The sequence below is a fragment of the Lissotriton helveticus genome, chromosome 3_1 (assembly GCF_964261635.1).
Source record: "Lissotriton helveticus chromosome 3_1, aLisHel1.1, whole genome shotgun sequence".
Lineage (NCBI taxonomy): Eukaryota > Metazoa > Chordata > Amphibia > Caudata > Salamandridae > Lissotriton > Lissotriton helveticus.
In genome coordinates this window covers 812963126-812989000 of record NC_136061.1, presented here as the reverse complement: position 1 = coordinate 812989000, position 25875 = coordinate 812963126, and the positions used below count along the sequence as shown (strand labels likewise).

The window sequence follows — 25875 nt, the reverse complement described above, 5'->3', positions numbered from 1 at the left end:
ATAAGAGGAGAAAAAAAACTTTTATACTGGGATAAATTAAATACAACCAAATACCAGTCTTCTTATATAAGCCTATATTACAAGGTAGTCCAGACTCAGATGGAGAAATGTATGCTATAATATCATAGATTTTCCCAAAGAGGACCCTACTGAATGCCACCCTCCCTGGCCATGGGGTAAGTACTCACGTAGAACACAGTGACCGGTAATGGGAGAGGGGGCCCATCCAGGACAGCACCCACTTCCTGATCCAACAGCAGAATGACACATGTGAGGTCCAAAGCGATGCCTAGAAGAGAAAAGCAGAGGAAAGGTACTAAATAAAGAATGCTTATACAATGTCAACTCCTGTCTGCCTTCTTGGCAAGGGCCTCAAAAGCGAACTCCCTTCCTCCAAACATTGAGCTTACTTAAGTCTGCATAATTTCAGAAGAAACTATAGGATTGCACAGCAACATAATTTGTTAAACAATAAACATAATCAAAGCTTACTAACTATCTGTGTTCTAAAAAGGAGTTCAATGTGTGATGTTTCTTTTTTTCTTTAATTATTAAAGAATACTATATTTTCTACTAATAAAAATTACTTGGTGTTGATTCTTTTATGCAAAAGATATAAGGCTGCCAGTACTGATGAAAAAAATGAAAATGCCTTACAACCATAAATCCGTTAAGATATTGTTCATTTTGTGTAAGAGGTGGTAATTCAAGGTCAAGATTCCCATCTGTCTGAGATATCAATCAACAGCTGTAGGTTTGGTCACAATGCATTCTTTTTCAGTGAGCTGTTAAGAAGGATGGGCAATACGCTACTGTAATGCTCCTCGAGGAAAAATCACCATCTCTCCCAGAATATTCCCTGTAATGTCCTCACCAGTTCACCTCACTCTATTATCCGCAACCCACTCTGTGCCACGGTTAAATTCAGATGTTTCCACCTGCTAGCACCTCTTCACTTGACATTTTCAAGTGTGCAATCAAATCCCTTCTTTTCCAGCCACAATGACCCTCCCTGCAGACCACCACTCCCACTCAATTACCAATCCTCTTCGCAACTATACCTTCATATAATATATACACATCTCTAATTTATTTCCACGACTAACGATGCACTCAGTCCCCTATTAGAAAGAAAAGACGCCAGAACTCTACTATTGTAAGTTATTACAGTTGAGTTCTGAAGTCACAATGCCTGCTGCCAGCAGCGGAGGTGAAAAGCATGTCAGGTCACGGAACAGAATGTTGCTTTTCTTTTACTGCTCTATTTTAATAGCTTCCAATGACAAGCAGAGAAAATAGGTTTAATTTGTACTCCTTAGATAGAGAAAAGCTAGAATCTTTTTGCATGTTTCTACACATTTTGAGCTACTGCAGCTTTTTTTATTTAAACTGACTTTTATTGAACTGTTTGCAATATCTGTTTGCAACAAATATATAAGAGGTTTTTGATGAGTTTAAATTTACACTAGAGATTTTATTTGTATTCTTCTTGTTTGCAAACATGCTCGCTCTTTCATATGAAAGAGCTATGCAAGGTTGTAAGTGGTTTGTGGGAAAGGGGATGGCGTGGCCGTATAATATATGGGGTGACATATCCCAAAGCATACATGATGAGATTGTTGCAAGTCATCTCGGAGTTCCATAACCTTATTCCATAACCTTATAAAGGGACTCAGCCTTCGGCCTTGTTTCTCTATATTTTTATGAAACCCCGCAGAGGCTTGCAATATCCTTAGAATGTACGGAAGGGGGTACTGATCCTTTATAGCATACTAGTATGCTATATGTAATGTCACGGGGTTGCCTCGCCCGTAACTAACCATTGTATAGACCAATGCTGCCTCGGGTGGTAAAACAGACCACCGTCAGTCATATCAGACAGATTTAAATAAATAGGGCTAGCTTCAAAACACAAGATACATTGATAATTAAATGTATAAAACAAATATTGTACGTTGTCCAGTAAACCAATTTATTGTGTGCTACATCTAGTAGGTATAGAGTATTGTATTTCTGTTTACAGATAACAAAACTAATGTATTCTTCATGGATTTAGTTTCAATAATTTATATAAATGTTTCAGAAAAGCATTAAATAAAGAAATTTTTTCTTGAGAAATGCATTTTGGCAGATTGTAATACGTAGTAGGTCTTGAGAAGCTTAATTGAAAACAATGAATAGGCTTAGGACAAATAATGGCTTGAATAAGCCTTCTGCTCCAACATTTAGGGGCGCCTCCTCCGCTAAGATGGAGGAGCGTCGCCCACTGCTCTCAGAACAGGAGAAAATACAAATAAAATTATAATAACCTCGTATTATTATTTGTTTTCTTCGCTACGGAGTTGGCTCGGTACGGGGCTGGTGTCAGAGCCTGGGAGGAGTAGTTCATTCACACTCTAAGTGTGCATGATGGTTTGGCCGGCCGTCTTGGCCAAACAGTCATGCACAGATTGCATATTCCCCACCAAGCTGTAATCCACAGGCTAGTAGGAAATATGCACAGGCTCCCTGTCCCCGTCTGAGCGCCGAACCACGGCACTCAGACCAATGACAACGCTGCATTGCAGCGTGTTGATTGGCTTAGAGGAGCCTGCGTGCTACCGGGACTCGTCAGGAAGCAACGACAGAGGAGAGATGGAGGCTACCATGAGGAGGTTTCTCACTCTTTAATTTAGAACATTCAACCGTCAGTGGGAGGATTGTTCTAATAGCCTTATAGCCCTTCTTCCTCAGGCTATACCGGTTGTTAACGGCCTCTGCCTCATCATAGGCACTCCCCTGTTGCTAGGACCCATATCTCAGGTTCAAGGCATTTAACAAATGGTATATCCCTCCGCAGTGGGCTCTTAAGCTATAACAAACAGAGAATGATAACTGATTTTTGATTTATCAGTCGTGTCATTTTGATTTGCCTAGGATCAAACAGTTTGTTAAAACAGGAGACCCACTGCTACTTGCTCCAAATGCTATACATTTAAAACCACTGCATTTGAGGGGATTTACTGTGAGTCTAGATGCTGTCCTCCCTCCCCCACGTAATATCCAGTCCAGTATTTTTTAAGCACACACAAATAAGTATATATTACAGTGATTCTAAATATTCCCAAACTTGTCAAAAAGGGAGAAAAACAAATATGTTTAAGAACTGATTGCCCAAGAGCACATAATTTGACCAAATTGAGAGGCTAAGATTAAAAACAAGCATTGGCATAGCCAATAGGTCTAGCCTTTGGGACCTTAGACGTGGTTAGTCATGCAGCGAGGGTAGGAGAGGACTGTGGCAGTGCTCTCAGGTACTCTACTCTTGGAGTAGGGAAGAGGTAGAGTGCTTAAAACATAATCACAGGCATCGTTATCTAATGCTCTTGAATGGTGAACCTCTGCCATGTTCAAAGAGCTCTCACATATTGCACTTGTCTACAAAAAGACAGGGGGGGCAGCAGAGCTTTATGTTCCCATTATAGTTATTTGTTTCTATGGAACACTAAAAGCAAAACAGCTTGAGCTGCAATCTTTTGAGAAAACGCATACAAATAGTTGAAATTGAAAAACAGTGTGTTCTACTTATTAAAAAGGCAGTGCTCGTTTTCATAAGTGTTATATGTATAACGTTCTATATATTTTTAATTTGCATTACAATATTTAAGTACATTTATTCTTTAAAACGTAAAAACTTTCATATGTTTACCAAACATTCAAAGACGTGTAGCACCTAGTCCATTGCTAAAAGTTAAGTGGATCTTATATTTTTAAATAGGAAGGTAAACAGTAACACAATAACGATTTTACAACTTCGAGGAATTTAAAGATGTTGGAAGATATATTGAACACATCTCTCTCACTTCTACTCCAAATATGAAGGGGTGTACATCAGGCAAACGGTGCTACTCTAATCCAGCTATGCAAGAGATTGAATAGAGCTACAAAAACAGGTGGCTTATAGTAAGTGTCACAAACGAATGCTAATCGTTTCTCTGCATCAGTTAATGTAAAATCAGACAACTTTGCGGAAATACTGCCAATAAGTCGACCTGTGCACGTTTCCACCAGGCACACACACCAACAGCCATCAGTGTACGCTTTCACCAGGCACACACACCACCAGCCGTCAGTGCACGCTTTCACCGCCTAACTAGTGGGCGGAATTACTTTTATTCTTGCTCCTAGTTGATATATTAAAAGGTGGGGTGGGTCTCTAGGTCAACCTGGTTTGCAATGAGTCAGGAGTCCTAGTAGAGTGCCAACATGTTTCTTGCTTACCCAGAGGCTCTTCCTCAGGACGCCACAGGGACCAGCCCTGTGTGTACCACTCCAAATACTAAACAGCGATCTCTCACTGAAATCGCAAGTGGGTCTCATAGTCTCCAAATGTTTTTTCCAACTCAGGAAAATAAGAAAGGTCCGTCGTCTCCTTACACCAGAGGCCCTCACCCAGGTGGTGATAGCCACTGTCCTGTCTCACCTGGACTACGCCAATTCTCTAAACCTCAGCATGCCTTTCTACCTACTGAAGCGACTACAGATGGTTCAGAACCACGCAGCCAGACTGATCCTAAGCCAACCCAGATGGCAACCAGCCACCCCATTACTTAGGAAGCTACATTGGCTCCCCATGTCTCAATGCTGCACTTTCAAAACAGGATGCCTGATTTTTAAATCTTTACACTGCAAAAGCCCCAAATTTATAGACAACCTGATAGCCAGGCACACCCCTACTCGCAACCTACGCTCAGCTCACCTCTCACTTCTCCATACCCCCTCCTTCAGTCGGAAGCGCACAGGAGGCTGCAGATTTGCCACACTCGCTCCTCGTCTCTGGAACTCCCTCCCCCTCAAAATCCGAGCCTGCCCGGACCTCCTGAAATTCAGAAGAGCACTTAAAACCTGGATCTTTAAGCAAGCCTACAACTAATGTCCTCTCGAGCAACGAATAATGCCTTTTCTTACAGCGCCATGAAACCAATCGGTGTAAGTGCGCTCTACAAATCATTCTTAACATTAACATTAACATTAACATGCTTTCACCAGGCACACACACCACCAGCCGTCAGTGCAGCAGGAAGGCTCTTGTCAGAGTTTTTTGGTAAATATGTGTTCGATGCCTGGGAGGGAGTGGGTCGAGTTTCCTTAAACCATGCTGAGTATGCAGGCTCAGTGCATGAACTCCTGTGTGAGTGAGTCATGCTACCTGGGGCTCACTCACTCCACATTTGTAAATTGCACCTGCACCATGCTTTTTCTCATTTGCAAAGTTCGCCGCATAGCACAGCTAGGCAGCCCCCACACCTTCGGGAATGACTGCTTCTTACAACCTGAATGGAAATAACATTCAGAGCAATGAAAACAAGTTCATTTGATGCAAAGAACTGTTAACAAAAACCATGCCACCTATTGTAGATCTGGCAACTTAAACAAAACAGCAACAAAAAACAAACAAGCTTTGGCATAGCCAATAGGTCTCGCTTTTTTTGACCCTATAAGTATTTAGTTATGCAGCAGAATATCCTTGGTGCAACAACACCAACTGTTGCATGGCTAAACACTTATAAGGTCCCAAATGCAAGACCTATTGTCTATGCCAATGCTTGTTGACCTTTATTTTGCCTCTTTCTGCTCGTTTCTGACATTTATTCTGACATTGCATCCACAGCACCCAGCTACCCCTTGGGGTGACAGTGGTGCGCTATACAAATACTGACTAAATTACTGATTCACTGATTTTAGCAAGAAATACATGTAATCTGAGCGAAAGCAACTAGAATGGGTCTCACTTTCAAAAATTATGTTAAGTAAATAAGCGTTGGCTAATCTGCAACTGCTGGGGAGGGTTGCATGCAACTATTGTTTTCCCAGCTTTGAGCACATGGCTGTTCAGTGTTTTTTGTTCGAAATCAAACTTTTGTGGGTCTCGCAAATATTGTGTTGATTTAGCTTAAACACACTGCAGGGTGGCCAGCATCTTTCAAAGAAAGTGAATCCACAATTTATGCAAGCTGCTCCACCATGTGATGACCTCCGGGGTCGGGGCTTGGAAGTGCCCCCCTAACATTCCAACACGCCTAGATATCAAGCTGGCACTTCAACTAGCACACTACACACTACACACTACTACACACTACTCCATTAAATGTGCCAAAGCTGATGCTCTGGGGAAACCCTGCAGCAGTACACACAAAAAATCCGGAATCACGGATAAAGAACCTAGCTATAAAAAGTAGATTGCCATCATAAATGTTTTGAAGTAAACTGGAAAGGAAAAATGTCCTTTCTTGAGTCCCCTCACTCATCAGGGTTTCCCCAAGGTGACATGCTTCATCATAGGGGCCATCCTTGTTCGGTAGATATTTTTCAAAAGGCTGCAATGTGCCTCATGGGCATATGCGGTCTCGAGGGAACCAGAGCAGGTATTCAGCCGGGAGAACAGACATTGAAAATTCCAGGGGAACTCTCCAAGCCCCCTCGCATTTACCATGAGGCACATTGCAGCCTTTTGAAAAATATCTACCGAACATTATTAAATGTCATATCTACCAAACATTATTAAATGTCATATCTACCGAACATTATTAAATGTCGTATGTATATTTTTCTACTAATGCTTATCAACCAGCATTTATAATCACTATTTATATTGCACTTTTGGAGTGGTACACACAGGGCTGGTCCCTGTGGCGTCCTGAGGAAGAGCCTCTGGGTAAGTAAGAAACATGTTGGCACTCTACTAGGACTCCTGACTCATTGCAAACCAGGTTGACCTAGAGACCCACCCCACCTTTTAATATATCAACTAGGAGCAAGAATAAAAGTAATTCCGCCCACTAGTTAGGTATTTTTAAATCACTCCACTCCACACATATCACTGCACTACACATAGATCCTCACTAAAGTGCTCCTACGTATCTTCGCATGTCGCAGCACACCTCAACCCATTGGCCCCTATGATGAAGCATGTTACCATGGGGAAACCCTAGTGAGTGAGGAGACTCAAGAAAGGACATGTTTCCTTTCCAGATTACATCAAAACATTTATGTTGCCAATCTACTTTTTATAGCTAGGTTCTTTATCCATGATTCCGGGTTTTTGTGTGTACTACTGCAACAGGAGGGTGAACCTAGCGTATTACTCTGCCCCCCCCCCCCTTTTTTGGGCGCCCTGCAGCAGCCAGGATGCCTCTTCCAGTTAAAGGAGACAGGGCCAGAGGGCACCGCTGCACAAACAAACACACAGTGTGTATCATAAGCCATCATTAGGGATAAATGATTTTGTGTTTGGACTCATGAATGTAAGATGAGCAGTCAGTAGCCATGCATTCGGCTCCTCCCTCTGATCCGACCGCAGTTTTGCAAAAGAGAGCGGCGACTGACAATGAGAATTCACAGATCCAGTGAGCGAAATGGAACCGCCTGTCAGTTCATCAATGTTTGATGCTTCAACACAGTGAGCTACTAAAAAGAAGTGACATTTTTTCAGCGCAGTGAATCGTTCAATTAATTTGTTGTAAATTTTTCATATTGAAACTGTTTCTATTTTGAAATTGTGAGACTGTGAATAAAACTTTCCTGAGGCCCTTTTAATAGTTATTGGCCTTTAAAGTGTCTGATGTTCACGCTGTTACACATTTTTCCCTCCACATCTTCTACATCTGCCTATCTTCCACCTCATCTCTTTCCCCTTCAGCACCTTCTTTTCATTCTCTCCTAAATGCACTTCCTTCTTAATGGACAACTGTGTATCTCCTTCACACACACTTCCACTGCTCACAATTGCAACCCGATTATGTGACCACTGCTCCGTGTTCTCTGCTGGGAGTCCAAAGGTTGGATAGCCACGTATGCTGGACACCTTTCTGACCCACTGGCAGGCACTGTGAGAAACTCACCCTGCCTTCAGCCTCAGCTGCAGAGCTCTCAATCCCAGACCGTTCTAAACACCTGGAGGGGACTCAGTTCAAAGTATGCATTGTACAAGGGTACTATACTGCATGGAAAAAAAACACAAACAAGCATTTGCAATGCAAAAGGTCTCACATTTACTCAAGTTTAAGCTATTGGCATTGTAAATGACAATGCCTTTTATTTATGTTTTAAAAAACTAACCATGAATAAAAGGCATTACTTCTTTGATGAACAGCCCTGCCTTCCAATGCACCAACCCGCAGTCCCTTCTACCCCCGTTGATGCTTTTTAAACAGCATTACAGGGCGTTCACCCAGCCACGAGGGTAGCGTGTCATAGCTGGTGCTGCCTGGAAGGAGGGTGAAAACGCTGAAGCATGCTTTGTAATATCCTAACAGTGTGGGATAGCTTAAGAGGTTCATGTGCTTACTGCAGAGGTCTGCATGTAGCCTGCAGGTTTCAAGTTGCGATGCTAGCCACTGGCAAGTCACCCTTACCAGACATTAAAGTAATAGGTTTTTTTCACTTATACAACCCTTCGTCAAATCCTTTCCACTCCCACAAATAATTCTCCTGCCTCGTGATTTCTCTCCATGAATTCTTAAATGAGTACCATTAATTTGGGCAATAGTACCACTGTTTTTTTATTGAAATATATTGTTATTGGCATTTTAGATCAATTTATACATTCTTTACATGTACATTTAGTCATACATTTCACTATACTTGCTAACGAATATAAATCTGAATGTAGTACCACTGGTTATGAATAGCAGTTAGAACAAGCATTGGTAAATGCAGTAGGTTTCGCCTATTTGATTAATACGCTGTTTTTTGTTGTAAGTTGTATCTTGGTAAGTAGTTATGCACTATAAGTTACTGAAACTCTGTTAAAGTGTTATGACTTGTTTGTTGCTAAAGGTAATATATTGTGCTGGACACAATGTGTCTGGAATGGTGAATATTTTGTCTGTGGCAACTACCATTGTGCTTAGCCGCGGCTCGTGCAGGTAAGAGCGGTGAGGCGGAAGCCGGGTGGGGGGGGGATTTCAACGGACGATGACGAAGTAAAATTAAATAAATAATTAATTTCCCCTCATCATCTTCTATTGAAATCCTCCCCACCGCTCTTGCCTGCACGGGTCATGGTTGATTATGCTATGTGTGGACACATTTATGCTATTATTATGCCAGAGGCGTGCACCGCAATTCCAGTCAGAAATGGCCATAAATAGGCCAAGGATGTCCACAGTATGTTGCACTATGTTGCACATTTGCATTATTATGCCAGGGATGTGAGCCAGAGTTTTTGGCGGCTGGACGTTAATTTACTTTTGTCTGCTCTGTCTGAACCTGTGGTTCCTCCCAGTTTGCAAGTTACGTTTGCATCGGCTGCATCGGAACCTGCAGTTTGGTTCAAGACACTATTGAAGGTTGTATGAAGGAATCAATCTTGCATCAAATTTTTCTCACCAGGCAGTTGCCTTTACCTTCCCACACCAAACTGTTACTTTGTGTATGCTATATTCTCATGTCTCTGGTTTTTGTGTGCCGTGCAGTGCTTCAAGCATGGAAATTGAGCAGCACCCCGAGGAGCGCTTTATATGAGCAACAGTTACAACGACAAAGAAACAGTGCTAGTTCCAGTTTTTTCTCATACTATTTACCAAATCTGAAGTGAGGTGCACATTAACAAATACGTAAATAAATAAATGACGTGTCTCTCAAAGAAGTTTGTTTACTTGACCTTATAAACACTGTCAGAAAGTGCTGGTGCTACATCTGGTTGGTGCCTATTACCTGGAGTGGCCATTCGCACTACCAAACTGTCTTTTATCAGACCCTCCAGGATTTCGCGATTTCGCGGTTTGCTGCAAAATCGGCACTTTTGTAAAAATGCTGCGATTTTTACAAAAGTGCCCGTGAAAATTAAGGCGGTGGGGAGTGATGTTTGGGGAGAGGAGAAGGGGGGGAGGGGGAGTCCATTTATATGATTTCAATGGAACAGAAATTCCACAGGGATTGACAACGCTGCATCCTTTTGTGTGGTTCTAGATTGTGGTGCCCATTTCTGGACCCTTATGCAAAGTATTGTGCCTGGATGAGGCTTTACGTCGAGTTCTAAAGCTCCTTACACATCTGGAGTGCTGCGCATCATCTGGATGCCAGGTATCGTGTGCTGTGCACTGTTCTGGAGTATTGTACCCAGTTCATGAAGCAATGGCTTAAGTGCGGTGTCCACTTTTTTAGTGTTCTGCGCAATCTTGGAGGTCACATTAGCAGTCACGTGGCCACTCTGTGGTGTTGTGTTTGTAATATTGAGCTCAGTTCTGGATGTTACACTTGAAGTATTGTGCCCAGTTCTGGAGTCCGCGTCTGTAGTGCTGTGTCCAGTTCTGGAGTCCACATCTGTAGTGCTGTGCCCAGTTCTGGAGTCCACATCTGTAGTACTGGGCCCAGTTCTGGAGTCCACATCTGTAGTGCTGGGCCCAGTTCTGGAGTCCACATCTGTAGTGCTGTGCCCAGTTCTGGAGTCCACGTCTGTAGTGCTGTGCCCAGTTCTGGAGTCCACGTCTGTAGTGTTATGCCCAGTTCTGGAGTCCACATATGTAGTGCTGTGCCCAGTTCTGGAGTCCACATTTGTAGTGCTGTGCCCAGTTTACTGTATGAAGCAAACACAAATCAGTAGATGATGAGCCAGATGTAGTATACAGATGAAGATTTAATGGTCAGACTTTGTAGGAAGCACAGGCATTTCGGATTTATTGTTTTTTTATCACCAGCTTTTTTGAATCTCCCTTTATAGGTCTAGCATTCGAGACCTCTTGTATATACTTTAGTATATACTTATTATATACTTATATGTGCATGTACTATGTGGACTCTGGAGATTAGCCCTAGGACTTGTCTGCTTCCGCTTGGGGACTTTTTTTTCTGTTCATCTGCCTCTATTCAGACACTGCAGGATTTTTCGATTTTGCGATTTCGCGGTTTGCCACGAAATCGGCACTTTTGTGAAAATGCCATGATTTGGTGGTGGGTGGGGGGGCCTTTGTTTTTCCAAAAGAGGACAATAAACTGTTTAGCTGCACCTGACATATGGGCGACCAAGGTCCAGTCTGGCCCCTGGTGGGATTGCTTTTGGGGCATTTATTCATTAACATGTTTATGTCCTATATATAGCCTTGAAGCCAAACAAAGTGTCTACATTCTAAATAAACCAAATATACATAGCTTCAGGTTGTTAAATAACAAAACAAAACTAAGATATATGTGTTTGTTGTAGGAAAAACGGGAAAATAAAATGCCGCAAAATTGCCGCTAAATTTCTGTGTTTGTGCCGCTAAATTTCCATTTTTGTGCCGCTAAATTTGCTAATGCATGCCGCTATATCCTGGGGGGTCTGTTTATCTGTGATTCAACCTATTTATTTTGTGCCAGACCAAATATTTCGTTTATCCTGTTTATTTCTAATCCCAATTAGGCTGCAAGGTTTGTTAATAGTTAACTGTTCACTGCTGGCATTTGCCTTGATTTACTAGCTTCAACCTTGAAACACAGAAGGCCAATGCAGCCTTACATCCTTCTGTGGTTGTCAAACTGAGTGCCATTAAAAAGGACAATACTAACATCCACAATGCACATCTCTTAGAAACGGCAGCATCTGCTGAAAAAAGCTGCATAAATAGCCATTTATATTACTGTACAAATGTGGCATAATGGCCAGAACTGCCACCTTTGGAACAGAGCAAGAGGTATACAGTAATGCAAAAATCTAAGCTGTAGCAGGAATGAAAATATAAAGGAATGATTGGTTGACACATAATAATGTTCACCATGAAGGATATGAGCTTACAAGCAAGCCATCGTGGAGATGAACGGCGCAAGAACTTCAAAGAGTGGAGATGTAGTTTAGGAAAAGTTTCCACTGTGCTAGAAGGCAAGAATGGGCTGAGTGAACCGCTGTCCGACAATGCACAATTTAAAGTGCAGGCAAATAGATTACCGATAGACTGCACTGACTCCCAGTAGTATGGCCCCAGCGATTAAAAAGTTAGTAAAAATATCCTTTAACAGGAAGTCGGACCATAAAAAATCTCTTTTTTTATTGGTAAACAGCGGCACACTTCCAAACTTCTGGGTGCATGTGCATAGATTGCAGAAATTAAAACGAATGCAGTGGCTATACTGGGCTCAGTCAGAAAGTATGACACTCACCATGATGAAGGAGGAATAACTACATTCCTTCAACAGGGATAAGAAGTGCTGCGAGACTTGTAACCACAAGTAGGAACATGACAGTGCGGCACTATATGAGAAATGCCTAAAACAACAGCCAAACAGGCATCAAAATGAAGCCCCGAGCTGTGCGGTGCTGCTTGCGCCACCAGAAGCAGTGCAACAGTGGGTGCCCTTGGAAAAACAGTAGTGGAGACAACCAATGTGGCTACATATCCAAAGTGAATTGTTCCTTAAAAGGAAGCAACTGTGCCCAATGCTGGAAAGCTCGATCTTTAAAGTTTTCCAGGAAATACAAAACTGGTCAGTGAGCACATGAATGGGATGGGCTTCCTTGACATACTTGACATACTGGAGCTGGCACCATGAAAAACATGCACATGACAAGCATGTGCGTGCAGGCAGGGAGACATTACAAGCACCCTTCAAATGCATGCAGGCAGGGAGGGATTGTGCAAATCTAAAAAAACACTGTGAAAGCGAAATAGAGTAAAAGAGGTTCCAACCACCAACGTGGATGTAAAGGAGTACTTGAGCCTTGGGAAACTGATAAGAAAAGCACACATAAAAGCAACAGGAAACAGTATGCTACAGCCAATAGATATGGAGGAAAAGTCTGTGGCAAGCACAGGAACCATTGAAAAGCAAGTAAAGCAAAGAGGTGGGATGTAAGCCCCTTTTAATATTTAGATTAAATACAATGGATTTCACAAGCGCTGTGCAGGTGAAACCTCAAAAGCAGAAGTGAAGTATGTCGCACAACACAAACAACCATTGTAGTACTCGCCTTTAAAAGCTGTTGGCTTTACAAGAGCGTGTTTGTATTGGCATTAGAAAATATATTAAAAACAAATTGGCACTGATAAGTCACAACATAGGATAATGTATGTGCACACCTGGGCGACCATCCCATAATGCTATTTATTAATAAAAAAGCATTCCAAAATTGTTGACAATCTGTGCATATGGTGTGTCTGCTGCATGATGCAGTGGTAGTTGTTGTGACATATTCTTTGAAACTTTTGTGCAATATTCTAATATGTAAATGTAAATGTAAATGTATTGCGACTTATATAGCGCACGTATCACCCGAAGGTATCAAGGCGCTTGCTTAGGGAACCCGTCCTAGTATTCCCTTGTGAGATACCCCGGCAGGGTATCCACAAGGTGAAAGCCAGGCATCCCGCCGCGAGGGGCCATAGTGGAGATTAAGCAAGCTATTGCCCAGAGTCGCAGAGTGTGACCCCGTGAGTCGAGTAGGCACCGGAGCGAGAATTGTCGAGTCCGTGGAATTTTTGAGCCCGAGACCCACCGAGGCAGGGAATCGAACCCTGGTCCACGGCCGATCTCAGCATCCGGGTCTGCCGCCTCTAACCACTGAGCCACGCTTCTCCTAATATGGTGAATGAGCAGTATGCATAGTGATGTGCAAAGCAATATAAGCGACCACCATGGAAGCAGTGTGATGCTGATGGAGCCACACTGGAATAATTGAAAAAATAAATAAATAAAAAGTGAATGCAGGAATCAGATGGGTAACATGCAGGAAGCAAATGGACCAGTAGTAGTGTTATTCTGCAGGGCATTTGCATAATGATTTGTTGAAAAAATGTATAACTATTTTTTTAAATTACAAAGAAGAGGATGGAATGGAGCAAAGAGGGAGCAACCGATGACTGGAGGGGGCATCAGGGGGTGATAGTGAGCATGCGGAGAGCGAGAGTGGAAAGCCATGTAGTACAATGAACCATTAAAAGGCAAATAAAAATGTCCCTGATGTCAGCAGGAGAAGCTTTCAACACATCCAATTAAAGGGCGATAAAGCAGGTATGCTCCAGGGGCAGGACAAACGCAAGAATAGGGGGATAGCCAACAAATGGGGAGCTTTTTTCTCAGAGAGACAATAAATCTATCCAGTTATATGCAAAGTGCTGACCTAAAGCCATCTCCACATATTATTATGCTGTAGACAATAGATATTTAACGACATACAGCAATAGGGCCGCTTCTAGGGTGGTGCAACTTGTGCCACTGCACTGGGTGCTGACTTCAGGGGGCGCCGTGTTTGCAAGTTTATTTTGGTTTTAAAAAGTTTATTTTGGTTTTAAAAACACCTGTTGCCTCATTCCTTGCTTCTAGCAATTTCCAGGCAACAATAAAAATGTCAAGATACCTCTAGTGATTAATGTTCTTCGTGGAGAGAGATCAAAGCTTTGTATAGTTGAGGATGACTGATCATAAAATAGCACAGAGGGTTAAAACGCCTGCTGCAAAGAACGTGTACCATGCAGATCACAAAGTGCATGTAATGTAAATAGGTCAGCCGGTTACTGCTTTTCTAAGAGACATCCTTTTGCTATTTGCAGTTTATAAGTTAAAAGTTATCAGTATGGATGACATGTAGTCCTCTGGCTTATGTAACATTTCCTATACACTGATTTACACACATATGATTGATTGTCTCTGTGTAATGTGTGTGCAATGCAAAGTGCCTTGACACCCTACACTGGTAGCAGTGGGATATTTAACGAATGTATGATGTTACTACGCGATCATGTTTATCGCGGTATGTTACAACACAGGTTTTACAACAGAAGTTGTTTCAACAACTTGCACTGAAGGACGCCGGCCTTAGGGATAGTACGATTTACTATTCCAACACCAGTCTACGTACAGTAGGGAAGGTGTTGGAATAGTAAACCATACTATTCCTTAGCTTACAGTGCCATCCAGCGCAAGTCGTTGAAACGACTTGTTGTAAAGCCCGCGTTGTAAACCTACCACAGTGAAACGCCCGCATTGTAAAGCTCGTCTCCCATATTTAACTAATTAAATGCATCTGAAAGAAAGAGAGTGGCTATGTAGACTTGAAAGGCACTGATAAAAGGTGGTGGTGAGGGATCTGTGGTGAAGGTGGTCACCACCTTAACCGTACATGGGGGTGGAGGGGCGCCAACAAACATTGCCTGACCGGGTGCCACCAGCGCTAAAGCCGGCCCATTACAGCTAAATCTGCTTGTAGGCGAGACCTAAAAAACAGTTCCTTCGTCTCCCTCTGCGAGATTTCTTCAAATTACAAATGCCTCAGCATGTCCTCACTCTCTGTACTACACAGACTACACTGACAAATTTGATTCAATTTCTTTTGTGTAATACATGCTTATGCTGTTTACCAAGAAATGCAGTTTTTGGAAGTTATGAGTTTCGAATCTTGTCAAGCCAGACTCCGGTCTCCATCCATGTGGGGCGGGTGAATTGAGAACCATGAAGAATTGGGCAAGAGTCATATAACATGGGGTAGTGAAAAACGCGAGTTGGCCGTTATAAAGAGCTACATAAAACTCATGTTATGATTGTTTCTTATTAATAATGTACCTTTTCACGTAGCTTCCTGATATCTTTCCATTTATAATTCTCTCAAATCACGGAAAGACTTCACCTGTGTGATCGTGGACAGGCAGTGTGATCGTGGACAGGCAGCCCAGGAGCTGAGAGGGAGAGCATTGCATTGTTCACACACCCGATCCAAGCCAGCCTTCTGGGGCCTAGCAATGCGGGCAGTGAATTAGTGTAAGGGGAGAGGGCTCGAGCCCAGGGACTGCCTCACCCTCCCTCGGAGGGCTGAAAGAGCAGCGCACTGAGAGCAGGGATACTCTCGGTGGGAGCCGTCCGATGGCGACAGCTGCGTCTGCACTCCGGAGACCAGGAAGGGGGAGCTGGAGGGGGGGAGGGGGGATGAACTGTCCATTCATCCTCCTTCCCCGGGAGTGCCCCCTGGAAAGGACGCCAGACGCCGGCTTCCTGTACAAGAGCACTTCACAGACAGTACCTGCAGGAAGGGGACGCGGCAGACAGACAGACACGGTGACAAGGAAGGCAGGTCCGTAGGGGAATGAAGGGGTGCTGACGTCACGGAACACTGCCTGTCACTACGGAGGATGGGGTTGGATACCTGAACCATGTTGAAGCCACTTTTTCCACTTAAGAAATTAAATACATTTTTCAATAACACAAAGTTTCAAAGAGGAACACTGTGACACGTATTTCCATCTGAAAGGGTATTGAGCCGTATATAGTTTAAGAGCATCATAAAAAATCCACGAATGTGCAACATTAACCTGTCCTAGGAGGGGGCAGTGGCGTAGCAAAGCTGCCATGGACTAAGTCGACGAGGAAAAAAATCTCCGTGACTCCTGGTTCAGTAGTAAAAGGCAGTCATGATTAGGGTGCAGTGACTCCCTCACACCCATGCGAGCGGATGGTCATCCAGGACAGACCTCAACTCGACATGAACCATCTCTGGCACCAACTGAGGAATCGACATGAAACTTTGCCCCCAAAAAACGTTTGTCCTGTTCAGGTTTAGCATGCAAGTTTGGGTCCTACAGACAGGGGTGTAGGAGACACTACATTTCTTGGGGGGACAGGGACAACCTTGTGGACTTTCTAGTGGCCTTATACAAATCGGCTATTGTTGGAGGAACCGAACGCCTGTTAAACATATGAAATTGCATGGTTTTGAAGTAAAATATTGATGAAGGCAGGCATGTAGTCACAGTTTCCAAGCATGCTTTATTGTTTTTTCCATTCACAAAGGTGAAAAGACCTTGTTTATGATTCTTGTATCTTCATGCGCCAAGCAAACAAAAGGGGGGACAAAAAAAGAAAGAATAAACTAAATGCTCTTAGCGACATTCCTAAACCTCTAAATACAATTGGACTAATTAGAAATTATTTTTTTTTGCCGCAGGCCAAACAAACAAAGGGGGGACAAAAAAAGGAAGAATAAACAAAATACTCTTAGCGACATTCCTAAACCTCTAAATACAAATGGCCTAATTAGAAATGATACTTTCTTTCCGCAGGAAACTAATATAAAATGATAAACTTTAATTTAAAAAGCCAAATAATTTCTCGCGCCACTCACTGCGGAGGACAGATTACTTCGATATTGTCTGTAGGTCAACTGAGTCCATCATCTCTTTATCTATGGTTCATATGGCAACATGATTAAGTCTTTTCTGGGAAATAGTTGGTCTTAGCCAAGTTTTCGGTCGGCTGAGACCACTGAAGCTTCTCTCAACCACACAAGAAGATATTGGAATAACCAAAAGACTCTGTAGTAGCATTCAACCTGTGAAAAGAAAGCTATAAGCAAGGAGGAATCTGTGAGGAACCAGCTTACTTCTGTCTCGGCCTCAAGATAGTACTGCATTCTGCAGATGCAAAACATCAGCTGGCTGCTGTAACTGGCAATGATAATCAGGCAACTACTGGGAAGGCAGAGAAAGAACACTAGAAGCACAGTGGCCAGTAGTCAACAAATAACCATTAATCATTAACAAATTTGGAACTTTTGGGTGAAAAGTAGGCTGGGCCCTCCGTAGCTGGAGACAGGTGCATCTCAGCGCTTGGAGAGAGACAAGGAAGCATCTGGCTTGAGTCGGAAGGATGGACAGCCACGCCAGGATTGGAATTTGTGATCTGAAGACTATTGCACTACCATGTCGATGGAAATTGCAGAACCCTACCAAAGTGGGTGCCTACATTAAGAATCGCTAAGGTGCCATACTGATTAGAGAAGGTTCTATACAAATGTTGACATCATAACAAAGAGCAACAAATTACGTTTTTATATAGGACTTCTCAAGTTTCTAAGTGCTGTAAATACCAGGCACTAACATTTCCGCTTCGAATAGTACTCTGTCCTGACTACAGAATGGAGTCTCAATTCGGAGTGTCTGTATGTGAACTTGAAACGTGCAGAAGAGCGTAGACGTTAGCAGAGTACATTTAGCTCGGCGAGCAGCATACTAACTTGATTGGGGGTATCGATGTTGTGCAAATGGATAAAAGGCTGACTTCAGAAGTAATTTTTTCATATTTTTATGAATTTTTACAGGTCTGAATACGTTAGCATTTTTGTGTTACAGGAGCAAAATTCCATCTGGAGAGATTGACGTCACAAAAAATGTGCCATGAAGTATTTCTTTCTGCACACTGCCAATATTAGTGTGTGTGTGAGTCTGTGTGTTTCTATGTGGGTGTGTCTTGAGTAGTGATTAGTTCACACTATGGCCATGGTGCAGTGAGGATGCCTGCTGTGTGAGTGGTGAAACACCTAGACATATACTGTATTTTCCCAAATTTCCTTACTTCACTTCTTCAAATCTTCCGTCTGCCTTCCGGGCTTGGTCTTCAAGGCGGCAGGTGGGGTAGGGCTGAGATGGGCAGGGTCAGATAGTAATCAACACAGGACCTCTCTCAGTTAGTCAAAGAAGTGCAGAATGTAGGCAACTGTGGTGGCGAGGTGATAAAAAAATCCTGGAGGGTTGAACTACAACAAAAGGTTGGAGAGTGGGTGGATTCTGTGACTATCTGATTGGTCACAGTTAATTGAAGGCAGGTCACAGTACAAGTGCAGGGCCATTATAGGTTGTGCTTTTGTGCGCTAACAGCCCTGTGAATCACAGAAGGGAGACAGAAAAAATGATTTACTACCCTTATCCCCTGGACGCTTGTCCCCAATGTCCTCCTACTCCAAAATCGATGGGGGGATCGGTTTTGGAGTACTCACCATAACCAATTTAGATAAGAAAGCACAGAGATTGGGGTCTCACCAGGCAAAAAGTGTGGGTAACCATAAAAGCAGATCCTACTTCTCCTATAGACTCAAATAAAAAAAATTGACAACTCTGGACGAGGGAGCTTTTTCTTCCATCGTCCAGTCTGTGTCCTCAATCTCTTACTAGGGATTTTTGGCCTGAAAGATCCGACTGGCAAACTGCAAGAAAAACTTTTCTCTTGCACCTCATCATAGAAATTTGGGTAGGGTTCATATGTCTTAATAATAAAAGTATCCCCCACAATTCCTACGCCCATGCCTACAGATCTATCCGAAGGGCTTGGAGTGGAATAAAGTAGCAGTAAAAACAATTAACTGTTTTATATCCCACAGGAATCTTTGCTTTTCTGCTACAGAAAAAAAGTACTGAATGGAATTGCACCAAACTTTTCATGAAACTAGACCTTTACTCAGAGGAGTACCTCTGCTTGGTTCAGCGTAAAACCACTTTGTTGTTTCTGAGAAAGCCCACCTGAGATGAAAAATGTCTCGGTAGACTTCAAGGGATTAAAAGTTAGAGGTGTCTGGACAGTTAGTGGACTCTGTGGGAGGCTAGCTTAATATATGGTGCTCACTTATGTAAGTGTAGCACCCTACACTTATCCAGACAACCCTTATGGTGATTTTAGTGGTCTTAGACAACCTTAGAAAGTTCTTTAAGTGATAGCTGTGGAGAGGATTAGTCCAGTAGGAGTGTAAAGCAGCTTGTTTTACCAGAACATAATCGTATTGGTATAGATGAAGTGAAAAAGAACCACACAGTGTATTTATAAAAATATGTATTTATTATAAGACACTCACTTACACATACAAATATCTTCAACCCGTAGACATACACAATGCACACAATACTTTGCAATCAAAACTGGTAAGTAGCACGAATACACAGTGGTCGCGGGGGACAGGGGGGGTCAAACCATTTACTAAAATAGTGGTATGCAAATCACAAACTAAGTCCAGACTATACCCAGAAGACATAGAAGTGCGGGGGACCCAATGGAACCACCCAAGGTAAGTAACCCCAAGGAGGCCCTGTGCAGAGTGGGCACACAACCGTGTGCTCTGTTCAAGTCAATAGGTAAGTCGCTGTTGCAATTTCAAACAAGAAGGACCCTTCCCAGTGGACCTTGAAGAAACCCCGCAGAAGACAGAAGGTTGGAGAGCCACCCTACCCGTGGATACCCTAGGAACCAGGATACCTACACCAGGAAAGCCGGGTGGATAGGTGTGAAGTGGCATCAGAAACCGCCATCGAACTGTGGTAAATAAATAATACCCTATTTTTGAATGAATAAATGAATAACAGATAGCTCAATAAATAAGAGTCAAGATTCGAGGTAGTAGGAGTTTTGCAGGTTTAATACAGCAAATACAGGAATAGGATGGCAAGGCCCAGCAGCGCTGCCGGGGTCAGGATCGGGACAAGGGGAATAACTTTTTAATAACAGTGCATGAGCATATATACATAACGCAAACACATAGCATTACATTGCAATAGGCGTAGCAGTGGGTGGAGCAAAAGGCGTGACGCGTAGCAGTCGCGAAAGATAAGGGTGAAAAGAGGTGTAACAGGGCGTATACATAGACATGTGATGCAAACGTAACAGAATATGTCATGAATGGGGCGGAAACCATGGAGGGGGCTACCTAAGGAGCCGGGACCTCTGACCTGATGGTGCGCGCAAACTAGCAATGACGTGTTACTAGGAGAAGCTGGGGGCTATGAACTCTGTGCTAGGAGCAGAGACTGAAGTCTGGAGAGTCAGGGTGACATGTACCTAAACAGCATCTAGTATCTGATGTTTAGAGAACATGTTGATATAAACTAGAAGTCAGGAGGGGAAAGGCTAACTTGATTCTAAGACTGGACCATGCATTATTCTACATGTAGTGCGTGATGAAGAATATTAAATGACCATTAAATGCAGTATTTCTCTAACGTGGAGACGGGAAGGCTAGACAATGACGGAAACTATCGATGCGATTCAGTAGCTTTAGGAATGCAGAGAAGGAGGACTGAACTGATAACTGGAATCATAACATATTCTTGGCAGACTCAGAGGCAGAGCCAGGGTGAGCCGGGCACTGCGAGGCAGGAAGTAAGTGAAGGGTCGAGGATACAGGTGGGGGCTGTATCGCTCCTCAGCGAGGCTTCAGGAGACAGGAGCTGAATCTGGTGTCCGGGCCCTTTTGAGGCCTAGAAACGGGGACTTTTCAATAGAATAACGTGCACACTGAGAAGCGTGGCAACGTAGTTTTACATAGGCCTGATATTCGTAGTATTCACGAGAACTGGAAACTGGCATACTAGAGGTGGACACAACTGTAATTGCGTCATTAATCGAACATAGGGAATGCATATGCATATTTAATCATGCACACATAACATATGATGGATGACACGTAGGGACACAGAACATGGCAAAATTTACTTTTCCACATTCCCTCCTTGTCACTACGTTTCCATCAGGAAACATCAATATTCATGATACCATCTATCATTTCATACAGTATCATTTGCTCGTCTCGAATTATCCTGGAACGGGATTTAGAACGGGGCTTGGGACTAGGAATACATGATGTAGCACAAATGCCGCAAATCGCAGGGCCACATTGTATACAGAGGCAGCAGCTGAATATGATCGCTACTGCAATACCTAGAAAGGACAAGACTTTCCATCCCCAGGCGGAAATTATATTCCAGAACCAACCGGACCATGTCCAGGTGCCTGGATCTTGGTGTAACAGATGGGCAATTTTATGGAGTCTGGTTATAGCTGAATAAACAGACGGCGCGTTATTTGGAATGAAAATGCAGCAACTAGATCCGATGACTCTACAGGCCCCGCCCCTATCGGCCAGTATGACGTCAAGGACGAGACGATTCTGTAAAACGACAAATCTCATAGCAGATTGCTCTTCAGTTAAGTTACCTAGAGCAGAGGCAGTCTCATTTACTACAGCTTCGAGGGTTCTGGTTAACCTACGGATTAGCTTACTATTCTGGATAGGTCCTATAAAGAAAAAGAAACCTCTGTTGAAATCTGTATACTGTTCTAGAGTAGTTTCAGTATAATCGACAACTGGGGACTCCCTTCTATGTCTAATGTGTACTAGATGTGTGTTTCTATGATAATCAGGTGGGGCTAGGAAAACTGGTGGCAGTAGGAAGGCAATGTAACAGGTTCCCTCCCAATCGAGGGGCAGACGAACATATGCAGTTTGACCACAAATAAAATAAGAATGACGTGAAGCTTTGAAAATGGATTTCCCACTGTCACTATACTTGACAATAGTAGTACAATCACTATGTCCTACATGTACGGAACCATTATTTCGGACACATAATTCGCCTTTGACTGGTAGTACTGAAATAGCAGGTAAATCTGGAGTGGAATCAGACTGAACATTCAGGACCATGAAATTCGAAGAATAGTTACCTAAATTATACACTTCATTTTCTAGATCTAACCCGGTTCTGTGGGGGAGACCTTGCTTGTCTGGAAAACATGTACTGTTAAGAAAAGACATATCTGTTGAGGATGACGTTAACGTGGACCATGCTCCACACGAACCATTATGTGAAAATGGATAAGGAAAAAGTGGCAGAACTCCCTTCGGCATCTGGAAAGGGGGGAGTCGACCACACACCCAACAATTAGTGGCATTGCTGGTCTGATGTGAGTAATGTAACATGCGGATGAAAGAATTATTTTTCATAGCGAGGCGGTAAGAGAGTTCATGAGGAGGCAGATCACTAAACGTGTGCTCTACTGTAGCATTAGCAGACTTATTTACATGAAGAACTGGGAAATACAAGAAAAATGCATAACTGGTGCAGGAAATCATAATGCTGAGAAACAATATGAAACATAGAAAAACGATACATCGAATAGAGTTTTGACTAACTCTCTCACTATGGGGGTCTATTTTATACATGTCAGAAACAGTCTAACCGTTTCACCTAGGGGAGGACTTAGACAATCAAACTGGCTGACTTATTTTACTAGACCGGAGTTTCAACTTATACTCCTGTTGCGGAGTTTTCTCTAACAGGGGAGGGTTTGTAGCAATGTCTTTTGCGGGACAGTCCTTGAGAACAATATTTTGGCAATCCTTCAAATCCTGGGAAATGTTCTTTGAGACGGGTTTCAGTCCATAAAACTTCTTCACGTGCGAAAGGTGCACCCAGCCTTTGCGACCTTCCAACTTCACGGCTGTACGGGTGGTGAGGAGGACCTGTCGGGGCTCCTTCCAGCGTGGCTCCAGCGGACTTGAGCGGTCAAAATTGCGGACAAGGACCATGGATCCTGGAACGATTTCATGCGGTGCCACCTCGGTATTGTCTGGAAATGCGGCGGCAACCTGTGAACGACAAGAGTTGAGGGCAGACATCAAGGAAGCTAGGTAATCTGTCAGCATATTACTTGAAACATCGGTAATACTTCGGGGTCTAGGAGTACCCCACATGTTAGGGGGGCGGCCGAAAACGACCTCATACGGGGACAGACCTGATCTGGAATGTGCGACCATGCGCATATAGAACAAGGCAACTGGCAGAGCTACTAGCCAGTCCACACCTTTCTCTTTACACACTTTAGCGATGCGGATTTTCAGGGTCTGGTTATGTCTCTCTACGAGACCGGCTGCTTCAGGATGGCGTACACAATGGAACTTCCACTGGTACCCTAACAAAAGGGAAACATGCTTCATCAACTCAGATGAGAATGGCTGGCCGTTGTCAGAATATACGACTCTAGGGAGTCCATAACGGGGGAAGAACTCACGAACCAACTGCTTGGCAGTGGTCGCGGCTGTGTAATCTGGGACTGGATATGCTTCTGTCCACCTGGACAAAGCGCATACAACTACAAGGACATACTTGAAACCTCGACATCGCTCCATCTGAATATAATCCATCTGGAGGACTTCAAAAGGGTGGTCAGGAGGCTGGAATCCACCTTGTTCCACCGGGACACTTTTACCTGGATTAAACTGACAACATATCATACAGGAACGGACTTTCTGTTTGGCTGCAGCTCGTAAATGCTTGTTGAACCAGATGTTCTGGATACTGTCTAACATAGCTTTTTCTCCTAAATGTGCTGGACTATGTGCGGTATTAATAATGACTTGAACCATAGAGTCGGGGAGAAACCATGTGGCTCTACCCTTCGTTAACCATCCTTGATCTGTCTGGACCCCTCCTTGTTCGGACCATTTCTTGATTTCTTCGGGAGTAGCATGTAACTGTATGTCTATGACATCTTGTGTAGGGTCTTTAACTGTCATACATGTAATCGGATCTGGAGTGTGTGTCATGTTAACTGGAATGTCTAGAGTCTGTGCTGTAAGCTTGGCTGTGCGATCTGCTAGATCGTTACCTTGAGAAATGGTGTCAGTAACTTTCGTATGTGCTTTGCACTTCATGATAGCGATAGATGTCGGTAAATGTATGGCATCTAACAGAGCTTGAATAAGGAGACCATGCTGAATCTTGGTTCCATGAGAAGTCATGAAACCTCTCTCCTGCCAGAGCACTCCGAAGTCGTGTACAACTCCAAATGCGTAGCGTGAATCTGTGTAAACATTAACTTTCAAGTTCTTGGCGTGTATGCAGGCTTGTGTCAGAGCAACTAGCTCTGCTGCTTGAGCGGACAGGGTGTCAATACGGTGTGTTTCAATAACTTCAGTGTCAGTAGTCACTGCATACGCGGCGACTAGTTCTCCTGTACTTGTTCTCATACATGAACCATCCACATAAAGTGTCAGGTCGGGGTCTGGTAACGGAACATCTGTCAGATCTTGTCTTGGCTTTGTCGTAATGTTAACTACTTCCACGCAGTCATGTGTGGCAGAATTCGGAGTAACTGATGGTAACAGTGTAGCAGGGTTCAGGATGTTGCAGCGTCTGATTTCTATGTGTGGCTGGAACAGTGTCAATTCATAACCTGTTAAACGTGCAATTGTCAAGTGCTGAGTTTGTGTTCGGTTTAAAAGAACTTCCACGGAATGTGGAACTTGTACTGTCAAGGAGTGTCCTAAGACTATGGAATCACTTTGTCTGATAGCTAGGGCTGTGGCTGCAACTGACTTGAGGCACGCAGGCAGAGCCTGGGCTACAGGATCTAATGTGCTCGAAAAATAAGCACAGGGCTTGTATTGTCCTGCTTGATCTTGTGTGAGAACAGATAATGCTGTACCTTCCCGTTCAGTTACGAAAAGTGTAAAAGGCTTACTGTAGTTCGGTGTCGCTAGAACTGGAGCTTGGCATAGGGCTTTCTTTAACTCATTGAAGCTAAGTGTATGTTCAGATGTCCAAGGGAGGACAGTCGATACGGCTGCCTCCTGTGTCGTTAACTGTATCAGTGGCTTGGCTAGAAATGCATACTGAGGAATCCATTGTCTGCAGTAAGAAGTAAGGCCGATAAAAGCACGTACCTCCTTCTGGGTCTTGGGCTGAGGAAGACTCGCTATTAACTGGATACGGTCTGGTGTCAACTGCCTACCCCTCTTGGACAGTAAGTGTCCTAAGTAGACCACTTGCTGGACACAGAATTGAAGCTTAGAAGGGGACACCTTGTGCCCCATCTCGGCTAGGAAATACAAGACTGTAAGGGATGCTCGCTCGCAAGCACGTTCAGAACGGGCTGTGATCAGGAGATCATCGACATACTGGAGCAGGGCAGTGTCAGTTGGCATGTGAATGTTGTCTAGTTGTCTTTTAAGTGCTTGACTGTAAATGCTAGGGCTTTCTGTGAAACCTTGAGGAGCGCGTGTGAACATATAGCTCCTTCCATTTAAACAAAATCCGAAAAGGAACTGGCTGTCTGGATGAATAGGGACACTGAAAAATGCGTTCTTGAGGTCTATGACAGTGAAGAACGTGGCTTCGGAATCAATGGCTGTCAATAGGGAAGAGATATCTGGGACAACTGGGTACTGCGGAATAATACATTTATTAAGTTCTCGTAGGTCAATCACTAATCGATATACTGGGGGTGCATTTGGATCAGTACGTTTCATGACTGGAATGATCGGGAATTGCATACATTGGAGTCAGTTTCTACAACCACTCCTTGAGCCATGAGCTCGTCAATAATTTTGGATAAGGC

General features: G+C 43.4%; 1 protein-coding gene across 1 annotated transcript in view; it reads right to left on the bottom strand.

Moving 5' to 3' along the window:
• The window catches only part of VWCE (von Willebrand factor C and EGF domains), a 584388-nt gene that overhangs the window by 390752 nt on the left and 167761 nt on the right, over nucleotides 1-25875 (bottom strand). Inside the window, exon 2 of the mRNA XM_078681086.1 lies at nucleotides 189-289. Within this exon, the coding sequence (XP_078537212.1) occupies nucleotides 189-289 (101 nt within the window). The remainder of the gene's footprint in view (nucleotides 1-188; nucleotides 290-25875) is intronic.